This window comes from Neomonachus schauinslandi, chromosome 13 (genome assembly GCF_002201575.2).
Source record: "Neomonachus schauinslandi chromosome 13, ASM220157v2, whole genome shotgun sequence".
Taxonomy (NCBI): Eukaryota; Metazoa; Chordata; class Mammalia; order Carnivora; family Phocidae; genus Neomonachus; species Neomonachus schauinslandi.
The window spans coordinates 56,561,085-56,573,071 of NC_058415.1; the positions used below are offsets into that span (position 1 = coordinate 56,561,085).

Here is an 11,987-nt window from a genome sequence, read left to right on the forward strand (position 1 = left end):
AAATGGATAAATAAAATCTTTAAAAAATGGATAAATAAAATCTTTAAAAAAATAAAAATAAAATAAAGATTTTATTCATTTATTTGACAGAGGGGGGGAAAGCACAAGCAAAGGGAACGGCAGGCAGAGGGAGAGGGAGAAGTGGACCCGAGCCGAAGGCAGACGCTTAACCGAATGAGCCACCCAGGCACCCCTATTTTTTTTTTTAAGATTTTATTTATTCATTTGAGAGAGAGAGAAAGCATGAGTGGAGTATGGAGGGGCACGGAGAGAGTGAGCAGCAGAATCTCTGCTCAGCAGGGACGCAGGGCTGGATCCCAGGACAAGGAGATCATGACCTGAGCTGAAGGCTGATGCTTAACCATCTGAGCCACCCAGGTTCTCCACTAAATAAAATCTTGGGGGGAGAAAAAAAAAAGAAAAAGCTTTGTGTGCTATTAGTACTCATAATTATGTTAATTTCTGCATAACATCATGCAGATGTGATTTACCATAAAGTACTCAAGTATTCTTTTATGTTGTTTTGTTTTTTTTTCAAAGATTTTATTTATTTTTTTGAGAGAGAGTGTGCTCGGGCAGGAACAGGGCGAGGGGCAGGAGAGGAAGAGGGAGAAGCAGACTAACCGCTGAGCAGGGAGCCCACTCGATCCCAAGATCCCAGGATCCCATGACCCCGGGATCATGCCTTGAGCCAAACCAAATGCAGACATTTAACCAACTGAGCCACCCAGGCACCCCTCCTTTTGTCAGTATTTAGATAAAATAGCTTCCAATGATTATCTTGTTAAAAAAGACTTCTCTTCCTTTGGATAAATTCCCTGGTCTGAAAATATTAAGTCAAAGGGTATAATACTTTAAGGCCCTTCATTCAACAATATGTACCAGACTTGAAATATAATGCCAAATTACTGTCAATAAAAGGTTTTAGTGGCTACGTATACATATATATAATATATATATATACACATCTGTTCCACTACATCCTTATCAGAACTAGGTATTATCATAATTTGTACACAGTAAAATATTTTGCTTTTATCTGTATTCTTTCTATAATGAAATTACATATAATTTCCTAATTGTAGTTCCTTATGTAATTACATAATATATATATTTTTTATTTGACAGAGCGAGCGAGTGGACAAGTGGGGGTGGAAGGGCAGAGGGAAAGGGAGAAGCAGACTCCCCACTGAGCGGGGAGCTTGATGTGGCGCTCAATCCCAGGACCCCAAGATCATGACTTGAGCCAAAGGCAGACATTTAACCGTCTGAGCCCCCAGAAACCCCTAGATGAATTATTTAAAAGTGTTTAAGATAGGGCGCCTGGGTGGCTCAGTTGGTTAAGCGACTGCCTTCGGCTCAGGTCATGATCCCAGGGTCCTGGGATCGAGTCCCGCATCGGGCTCCCGGCTCAGCGGGAGGCCTGCTTCTCCCTCTCCCACTCCCCCTGCTTGTGTTCCTGCTCTCGCTGTCTCTGTCAAATAAATAAATAAAATCTTTAAAAAAAAAAAAAAAAGTGTTTAAGATACTTGGGATGTGACTGGCATACAGAAAAGAAGCCATTTATAGGATATAGAAATCCTGTTTATGTTAAGCATATCTGAATCTGGCCAGAAATACACCTAAAGTCTAGAAACATCAAACCACCGCCACCATTAATTAGATCAACAATTTACTAAACATAAATTTTAGACACTGTGCTAACCAACATTTTATTTAATTCTGTTCATGGTCTGCTGGGCAGGTACTACTCTCTCCATTTATTTTAAAGGTGACAGAAGAAAGGCTTAGGAGAAGTATCTGGGACTTGTCCATAAGCACAAAGAAAATTAAGAAATGGGGCCCAGAATCAACATAGCAAGTCTATCATTTCTTTTTTTTTTTTTATCGTTACGCATCTGCCTTCGGCTCAGGTCATGGTCCCAGGGTCCTGGGATCAGGCCCCACATCTGGCTCCCTGCTTGGCGGGAAGCCTGCTTCTCCCTCTCCCCATCTGTGTTCCCTCTCTCGCTGTGTCTCTGTCAGATGAATACATAAAATCTTTAAAAAATAAAATAAAATCTTTCTCTAAAAGAGTCAAATACGGGTGCCTGGGTGGCTCAGTCGTTAAGCGTCTGCCTTCAGCTCAGGTCATGATCCAGGGTCCTGGGATCGAGCCCCGCATCAGGCTCTCTGCTACGCGGGAAGCCTGCTTCTCCCTCTCCCACTCCCCCTGCTTGTGTTCCCTCTCTCGCTATATCTCTCTCTGTCAAATAAATAAATCTTAAAAAAAAATAAAGGGGCGCCTGGGTGGCTCAGTCGTTAAGCGTCTGCCTTCGGCTCAGGTCATGATCCCAGGGTCCTGGGATCGAGCCCCGCATCGGGCTCCCTGCTCTACGGGAAGCCTGCTTCTCCCTCTCCCACTCCCCCTGCTTGTGTTCCCTCTCTCGCTGTGTCTCTCCCTGTCAAATAGATAAATAAAATCTTTAAAAAAAATAAAGTAAAATAAAAGAGTCAAATATTCTGAGGGGCGCCTGAGTGACTCAGTCAGTTAAGCGTTTGCCTTTCGCTCAGGTCAAGATCTCTGGGTCCTGGAATCGAGTCCCACATCAGGCTCCCTGCTCAGCGGGGAGCCTGCTTCTCCCTCTGCCTGCAGCTCCCCCGCTTGTATGTGCACTCTCTGTCAAATAAATAAACTCTTAAAAAAAAGTAAAAATAAAAGGCTGTAATCCCTTTGGGGAAATAAAATAGTAAAATGAAGGAGCAAGAATTAAAGATCTGGTCAGAGCAAAACTCCCACACTTCACCATATTTTGTTTTCCTGTGTCTCAGACTGGATTTCATATTCTGCTTTTATCATTTCAGGAATCTGCATATGGAAACTCAGGGACAACATTACAGCTATTTTCTCAACCCTGGTGTCTACCATTCCTCTCCACACCCAAAATTAGGCTCCTCAAAAGTTCTTCTTCCTCCCATCTGACAACAAATCGCAGCCCAAACTCATTTTGTCTGCTTCATTTTTTTTTTAACTTTATTTTTAAGTAATTCTATACTCAATGTGGGGCTCAAACTTCCATCCCCAATATCAAGAGTCATATGTTCTACACAAACTGGGCCAGCCTGGCACCCCTTTTCTGCTTCATTCTAATCCACCAACTCTATCTGTGAAGTCAGCAGTATACCCGTGACCATTCATTACTTTGGAAGATGTTGAGAAAAAGCAAGCAGCCCTGACCTCTACTAGTTAGCCTGGTACTATCAGCTAGGCATTGGTGTCTTGGTAAAAATAATTTCCCAGGAAATTTTCCTGGGAAAGTCCCATTTCCTTAAGCATTCCCCCAAATCGCCCTTTTAAGTCCTTTCTAACACCCTCTTACTGAGAGGTCTCATGGTTCCCTTTGGTTTAGGTTCTCTGTAGTTGCAATAAGCAATTGTATCTACTATACTAAGTTCCTGATAGTCTTTGGCTGAAGGGTATCAGTGAGTGAGAAATAAGAATCTAAAATTACATATCTCAAACTCTGCATACATTATCACTCTATCACCATCTTTGTCTTTAAACTGCCCCCTCTCAAAATATTCCCTTTCCTTCTTTTCTAAAATTATTTTTAAGTAATCTTTATACCCAATGTGGGGCTCCAACTCACAACCCTGAGATCAAGAGTCGCATGCTCTTTGAAGCCAGCCAGGCGCCCCAAAATAGCCCCTCCTAGTTCTCCTCTGACCTTCCTGCTCCAAGATTCTATCTTTATAGCTACCCTTTCAATATCAATGGTTCTTACCCATTTTTGGCTCACAGTACTCCTTTTGAAACTATAATGAAAACTACAGACTGCTCCCCATACCACCTCCCGAACTCATTGTGCCCAGAAAATACACATAAAATGAAATTTTTCAATTTTAGGGAAGGTTTATGCAACTTAAGAGTGTCTTCTCTACAGTCTCTCCAATGGTAGTGCACTAATTTCAATAATCCCTTATACATAGACGACCATTCCCAAATCACTGACTTCAATTTTTACACCTCTTAAATTTCAACTAAGTGAAAGCACAAAACTAAACTCATTTTTTTTTTTTCCTTTTTTTTTTTAAAGATTTTATTTTTTTTGACAGAGAGAGACACAGTGAGAGAGGGAACACAAGCAGGGGGAGTGGGAGAGAGAGAAGCAGGCTTCCCGCTGTGCAGGGAGCCCGATGTGGGGCTCGATCCCAGGACCCTGGGATCATGACCTGAGCCGAAGGCAGACGCTTAACCGACTGAGCCACTCAGGCGCCCACTAAACTCATTTTCTTTTCAAATTTGTTTAATACTCCTTCCTCTCCTGCCATCCTTCCAGTTACCCAGGTTTTCAAGACATCAGTATCAATTTTAACGTAATCCTCTGGATTATATCTGAGCATGTCACCATCTACAGATTGTACCTTTTTTTTTTTTTAAGATTTTATTTATTTATTTGTCAGAGACAGAGAGAGCACAAACAGGGGGAGAGGAAGGCAGGGGGAGAAGCAGGCTTCCCGCTGAGCAGGGAGCCCCACGTGGGACTTGATCCCAGGACCCCGGAATCATGACCTGAGCCTAAGGCAGACCCTCAACCGACTGAGCCACTCAGACGTCCCTACAGATTTTACCTCTTAAAACGTATTTAAAAAAAAATTTTTTTTTTGAAGTAGGCTCTATGCCCAACATGGGGCTCAAACTCATGATCCCAAGATCAAGGGTTTCATGCTCCATTGAATGAACCAGCCAGGCGCCTCTATTAAAATGTATCTGTCTTCTCCTCACTCTCTCCCTGCCACTATCCTGCTTTTGGTCCTCATTAGTTCATTTATACTATAGCACTAGCATCCTGTAACTGCTTTCCCTAAAACAGTACTCCTCTCCCAGCTTAAAATCCTTGGGTCTTGTCTCTTCATTCCCCACCAAATAAGATCTTAGCTGGACACTCAATGGCTTCCATAATTTGATCCTAATGAACCTTTCCAACCTTAATCTCACAATTCTCTTCCAGATACATAAAGCTCTTGTCACACCAGATTCTCAATAACCCTCGTAAGTGGTTGATACTTTTCCCCATAAAAATCCAGATTTCCAGTTTCTCTTAAAAAAAAAGAAAGAGGGTGCCTGGGTGGCTCAGTTGGTTAAGCGACTGCCTTCGGCTCAGGTCATGATCCTGGAGTCCTGGGATCGAATCCCACATCGGGCTCCCTGCTCGGCAGGGAGCCTGCTTCTCCCTCTGACCCTCCCCCCTCTCATGTGCTCTCTCTCTCTCATTCTCTCTCTCTCAAATAAATAAATAAAAAATCTTTAAAAAAAAAGAAAGAAAGAAAGAAAGAAAATTAACAATAGGCTCAGATTCTTGCATGGCAACAACTGCTTGGAGCCAAGAATACCTTCTCTGGCTCTTTGCAGTCCCCACAACTTACTGTCTTGCGCCTGGCAAGCTTCTCTTATTAGCTTTTCTGTCTCGCTCTGTAGACAATCTGACTTTGTAACCCTATACCAGAAAAATATACCTACCCATCCTGGTTTCCAGGCCCATGTTCCAATTAAGGTTATACTACGCCTTTCTCTCTTATTTTATTTGGTTTTTTAAAGATTTTATTTATTTGACAGAGAGACACAGTGAGAAAAGGAACACAAGCAGGGGGAGTGGGAGAGAGAGAAGCAGGCTCCCCACAGAGCAGGGAGCCTGATGTGGGGCTCGATCCCAGGTCCCCAGGATCATGACCCAAGCCGAAGGCAGACGCTTAACGACTAAGCCACCCAAGCGCCCCTACGCCTTTCTCTTTTGGTAATTTAGTAAAAATATAACCATACAAATGTTATTAATGATTAAAACAGGGGGCCTGGGCGGCTCAGTCGTTAAGCGTCTGCCTTCGGGATCCTGGATCAGGACCCCGGGATCCTGGGATCAAGCCCCGAATCGGGCTCCCTGCTCGGCGGGAAGACTGCTTCTCCCTCTCCCACTCCCCCTGCTTGTGTTCCCTCTCTCGCTGTGTCTCTGTCAAATAAATAAATAAAATCTTTAAAAAAAATAAAACATACGTTGGCCATTTTTATGGTCCTTCTTGTGCTTACTGGGCCCAGAAAATTCAGGGGGTTGAATGACTGCTCCTAGTTTGAGCGTGGCAACACAGCACAGGGCAATTCTCACCTCAGATATCAAGCTACAAAAAGATTTACAAAATATATCTACTTCTTTTCGAAAAGGATGATCTAATGCCTCAGCAGAGGTTTCAAAACTATTGCCCCAAGCTAGTTAACTGGGAAATAACTTGGCTTTTTTTTTTTTTTTTTAAAGATTTTATTTATTTGCTTGAGAGAGAGCAAGAGAACACAGAGGGAGAAGGAGAAGCAGAGTCCGTGCTAAGCACAGAGCCTAAAGATCCTAGGACCCTGAGATCATGACCTGAGCCTAAGGCAGACGCCCAACTGAGCCACCCAGGTGCCCCATAACCTTACTTTTTTAGCATTTGTATACATTCAGTTAAATGCTGATGAATATTAACAGCACCCAAGACAAAAACAGCTTCTAACCTGAAGGTACAGGCTATTTTAGGATATAAGTAGTTGTATACTTTTCCTACCTAATACATTAAAATTGCTTCATTGATAGCAAAATTTCAATACATAAGAACTTCATTTATTATTGAGACTCCAACACAAATTCTTCCCCCCCCCCAAAATCTTGACATATTATCCAAAGATAATTGTAATTGTTTAATTTTCCTCTTTCAAACTGAGGCACGTCCCAGGGAATGCGAAGAGCACTGGAAAAAGCTTTGCATTCATTATCACCACTATTTTTGCATAAGAAAGATATTGCTAACTTCAAGTATTTCCCAAGAGGTGCACAGCCACCTTCTCAGCTCTGGATATTATCACTCCCATGTTACAGATGGGAAACCAAAGGCACAGATAAGGGACTCATTTGTCCAATGTCAGAAAGTTCAAAGAGCAGCATTCCTGGTTCCCTGCTTTGGTTCTGGAAGCTAGCAAATAACAACACAAATTATAAAGAAAACAGGCCCTCATTTAAACATGTTAGGTTATGAGGAAACAGGAAGAAAGAGGTAGGTATTAAGAGTACATTAAATTATTACTTAACATTATGCAAACCTTCAAAATAGGGTCAATAAATTCAAGAAGGAGACTATGATTAATGTAGTTTATAATTCAACAGCATTTGCTGGGCAAAACACTAATCGTATATGTGGAGTAGAATGAATTCCTCCAAATGGGAGACTCTTTTTCTATTCCAAGTGACAATAATGACAGTTCTCTTAAACCATGAGTGGTGGCCTGCGAGACTAGGAAAAGGAAGTTTTGTAGAGGCTTGCCACCACTACTCAGTTTTGAAAGGCTTCTGTATGACAAGCAGCAACCTTCAACAGAAGAGGAAATGCCAGCTGGGCCCCAACCGCCAAGATTAATATTTCCTTCCTTCAAACTCATGTTTAAATCTTTGCCTATGTCCTTTATAAACAAACACTTCTAGTACTTAAGACACTCTTGATCTCTTTCAATTAATCCAAGATGTGTTTCTGTGTAAGGTGAAAACAGAGCAGTTGGGCCTATATCCCATCTTTTCTCATGCTTCATCTGGAATCATTTCCTACCTCCAGGCCGTGCCTCTTGCCATTCCTCTGACATTATTTGTGTCCCTCCGTTCCAAACATATCTGCAATATCCAATCCTGGATTGACATATTTTATCTATGACTATAATTGTGCTTATTATATAGCTGATAAATTTTTCCCTTCATTCATGTATAGCTATTTTCTAACTCATTCCATGTAAAAACACTCTCCTCCTCATGTAATAATTTTTCTCTCTTTTGAATCCTTTTCAGGAGGCTACTTTGCAAAGAACATTTACATCCTGAAATATACCACCAAACACACATTCTCTACCCTTTCTTAAATTAAATCTTTAAGGGCGCCTGGGTGGCTCAGTTGTAAGCGCCTGCCTTCAGCTCAGGTCATGATCCCACGGTCCTGGGATCAAGCCCTGCATCGGGCTCCTGCTCAGCGGGAAGCCTGCTTCTCCCTCTCCCACTCCCCCTGCTTGTGTTCCCTCTCTCTGTCAAATAAATAAATAACATCTTAAAGGAAAAAAAAAAAAGGAAATCTTTAATTCTACTTTGGATTCTACTCCCTAAAAAAGAATGTTTGGGGGAAAAAAAGGTTTGCTTTATTCCTATTCTGAACCAAGTACTACTTTATTATTATTTTTTTAACATTTATTTATTTTAGAGCGAGAGCACACACACATGAGTGGGAGGGGCCAAGGGAAAGAGAGAGAATCTCAAGCAGACTCCACGCTGATCACGGAGCCCAACACAGGGCTCAATCTCATGACCCTGAGATCATGACCTGAGTCAAAATCAAGAGTCGGACGCTGAACCAACTGTGCCACCAAGGCGCCCTCCAAGTGCTACTTAAAATATTCTTATACGTGCCCTTAGCTTAGCAGATAAGACCTAGGTTTCCACTTTTATGTATCCTGAATGATGCCCTGAGCATCGTTCTTTCCTAAGTCTTTCCTCTAAGGTCTCTGACTTAAAAAGCAACATAAAAACATGAGGCCAAAGAACTCTAAAAGCAGTGGAACAGCTATACGGCAAGAGGCCTAAAGAAACAGACTCCTCTGAAGATTTATCAAGAAGATGAGGAACTGGGAAAAAGGACAGAGAGAAAGAAGTTATCAACAGATAGGAGGGAATGGAAAGCAGAGTAAGGCAATCTCCTCCCAAAAGAAACTGATGGGGAAAATGAGCAGTGAGAGAGAGGTTCTAGAGCATGTGGAGCCAAAACGTATTCAGGCCCTAGGATAAGGTTCACTTACCGCCCCCCAGATGCTTACCGTATTGCATTTTGTGCCACACACCACTTGCCTATGATTCAGCCACTGAGATGCAAACACTTTATTAAGGGTCCCAAGGTGAAACTCTCTCTCCTTCAGGAGACTGGGAAGTTGCTGTGCTGCATAGCCATGCAACACTCGAGTATAGCTGGTTTCATTCTGAAGCCTGACTTCTCGATTCTTCAGGTAGTACACTAAGGATCTCTTCACTGGGGGGAGTCTTTTCCTTTTGTGAAGTGAGTGATCCCAGCCAAACTGTGAAAAGCAACATTAGAAATTAGGGCTTTGGCTACCTTCCTTCAGAACAAGGGATCCTCCTGTATCAGAGAAATCACCAAGAACTCATCCTGCAGGATTTACATACAACAGAAATACAACAGAACAGAAATCTCAATACAGAAAGTCCAGTTTAACTCTTCCAACACTGAGAAGATACTGCTCATAGTCAAAGCTACCTATGAGAAACAAGGGCTGAAAGACAAGGAAAAGGAAGCAGAAAAGAGGTCAAAAGATTTACTAGCCCTGTTAGGGGTGCAGGCTTGAGGGCCCCTAAAGTTATCCTTGATAGGGAAGGGAATGAGGGACCAAATAATTACTACACCGACTGGCTGCATCTCTACCCAGGACCCTTCTTCCTCTCAGTCTGTACTCCCCGTGGAGCATGGAGAGTGCAGCTGGGGCCAGCCTGCAATCCCAGGCCTTCCAGGGATGCGCTATCAGGGCGACCCCCCCCCCCCCCCCCCGTCACCAGGCCCACGCTCCCGGCGGTTGAAGAATTCGAAAAATCAAATACTAACGGAGTAGGAAGCACGGGAAATCAGAGTCCGAATACGCGTTCAACAAGAACTGCTGCTTTTTATACCGGTCCAAGAGCTAAAAAGCCCACCTCAGGGCTTGAGGTATCCAGACGGAAACTCCTTCCCTTATAAAGGACGCAATCATCTCCGCTTCCCAAAGCCCTGGAAGGGGGAATTCACTCTCCCTCCCAGTATATTCTGGGAGGTTTTGTTCCTGATTCCCCTCAATGTCGGTTTTCCTCCCTCCAACGCCAAGATTATAGTTTCCCCTCAAGCCCCACGACCGGCTGCAGGCCTTCCGCGGAATATGCCCCGTTTCCAAGTTTCCCTTTAGCTTCTCATTCCTCTGGCCTTTCAGAGCTATGAACTCCTGAGGGCCCGGCCCTGTCCCAAAAGGCTGGGGCTCCGCTCTTGCCTCACCTCCTACTACAGACCTTGGTCCCCGGTTCCGGTTCCCTGACCTTAGAACCTTATCCCCCTCTGGGTGCCTCGGCGATGTAACACGGGTCCAGGCCTCTCAGCCCTCACCTGCGGGCACTGAGCGTCGCTCCCAGCTCCTGGCGAGGCGGGCGCTTTCCGCTTCCTGCTAACTGCTTTCCGGGCCATAGTGGGCAACGCCGCAGCGGCCCCGCAGCCACATGGGGCGGGGGTAGCGAGGGTTAGCAAGAGAGCGGGTCATATACTGGGCCCCGGGGCCGCGCACTTTGGTGCGCCTGGCCCGGAAAATGGCCCGGACCCGGGAAGGCAGGCAAAGGGAAAGGAGGGAGGGAGGACTGGGGCCGGGAAAGGGAAAGGGAAGGGGCAGGGGAGGAAGGAACGAGAAGCTTTCAGACGAACGAGTCTGAAAGGACGGCGAGCGGCTAGAACCAAAACACCCCCTCCCCGTCGCCCGCGCTCCGTCACCCTTGCGCAGCCGCACTTCGCGGCATCTCGCCGCGGAGACGCTGCCGGGCCTTCAGGGGTGGGGTTTACGGCCTGCAAGTGGAGAGTACGCGGCAGTTGTTTTGCGGCCGCCCGCTCATTTCCAACGGTCGCCAGATGGCCGCTGGAGGTGGAAGACCTGGGGTCAGAGGAATCTGCGTTCTGGCGGTCGACCTCGGACCCCCGCCTGCCCATCCGCAAGCACCCGGAAGTGAGGACGACTATCCTCGCTCCGGGAAGGAGTACCTCCCAGCACACGCCTTTACCCGGCAGCTGCCACTGGTTGTCTCTTATTGAGCGCAGCACTTTCCCCGAACCTATCACAAACGGAGCCCTGACACCAAGGGCTGGACTCTGTGCCAGGAGGCAGGACCTTCTTCCTCCACCCTCGCAAGGTGGAGTGCGGCTCGGAATCCACGCCCGCGTGGCCAGACTTTCCCTCTGCAGAGTACCTGCCCTACCTGGCATTACCAGCCCGGACTGCTGCCCGGGCCTCTGGCCTCTTCCCACCCCTCGAGAGCCTTCAGGCTCCATTCTCCACTCAGTCTCCTGCCTCCCTGCTGCCCACACGCCCCGCCTAATCCTCTCTCCTGCCGTAACCACAACAGCCCTCGTCATCTTTCCCTCATCTACGACCTCCTCTCCCTTTAGATTCTCATGACCTGCCGGCCACACTGTCTTGTGCTTTATGAAATAGACCTCACGCCTTAAAAAATTCATCTGTTTCTTACGTCTCCCATGCGGTCCTAAATTGAGGACAGGAACAGGGGACTGCCACTGCCTGCCTCTCACTGGGGACCCTGGTTGCATCCCCATGAGGGCAGATTGGGTAAAATTCTGAACCACGGAGAGTGGACGTTGCTTGTCAGTTAGATAAGGGGGCTTCTTCAGTATCACCCTTGCCTCCATTTTCAGAAGATCTGGTAGGAATTTGAGTGCTGGCTTCCACTTTCCTCAGGCAAAGAAACCCTTTAAGGAAGCAGGATGCTGGGCGCCTGGGTGGCTCAGTTGGTTAAGCGACTGCCTTCGGCTCGGGTCATGATCCTGGAGTCCCGGAATCGAGTCCCGCATCGGGCTCCTTGCTCAGCGAGGAGTCTGCTTCTCCCTCTGACCCTCCCCCCTCTCATGTGCTGTTTCTCTCTCATTCTCTCTGTCTCAAATAAATAAATAAAATCTTTAAAAAAAAAAAAAAAAGGAAGCAGGATGCTCTTGGTTAGGGTTGACTGGCCTCGGGCTGTAGTGCCCAGTTACCTGCTGGTTGCTTCAGGCCTCATACCTCCAGGGAGTTCTGTTGACCCATCTGAAGTTCCGCCTACAAGATTTGGATTTGTTTTCCAAGTCGAGACAAAGACCAGATTGAGACAGGGTCCTCTGCCATCCCAGGTGGGCACTGCCACTAATTTCTAATGCCACCTTGGGAA

At 45.6% G+C, this 11,987-nt stretch overlaps 1 protein-coding gene across 1 annotated transcript in view; it reads right to left on the minus strand.

Moving 5' to 3' along the window:
- DCAF12 (DDB1 and CUL4 associated factor 12) overlaps positions 1 to 10,829 on the minus strand; it is a 34,407-nt gene extending 23,578 nt beyond the window's left edge. Inside the window, exons 1-2 of the mRNA XM_021691439.1 lie at positions 10,174 to 10,829; positions 8,849 to 9,103 (exon numbers count right to left, since the gene is read on the minus strand). Coding sequence (XP_021547114.1) covers positions 8,849 to 9,103; positions 10,174 to 10,251 — 333 coding nt within the window. The 5' untranslated portion in view covers positions 10,252 to 10,829. The remainder of the gene's footprint in view (positions 1 to 8,848; positions 9,104 to 10,173) is intronic.
- Positions 10,830 to 11,987: the final 1,158 nt, after the last annotated feature.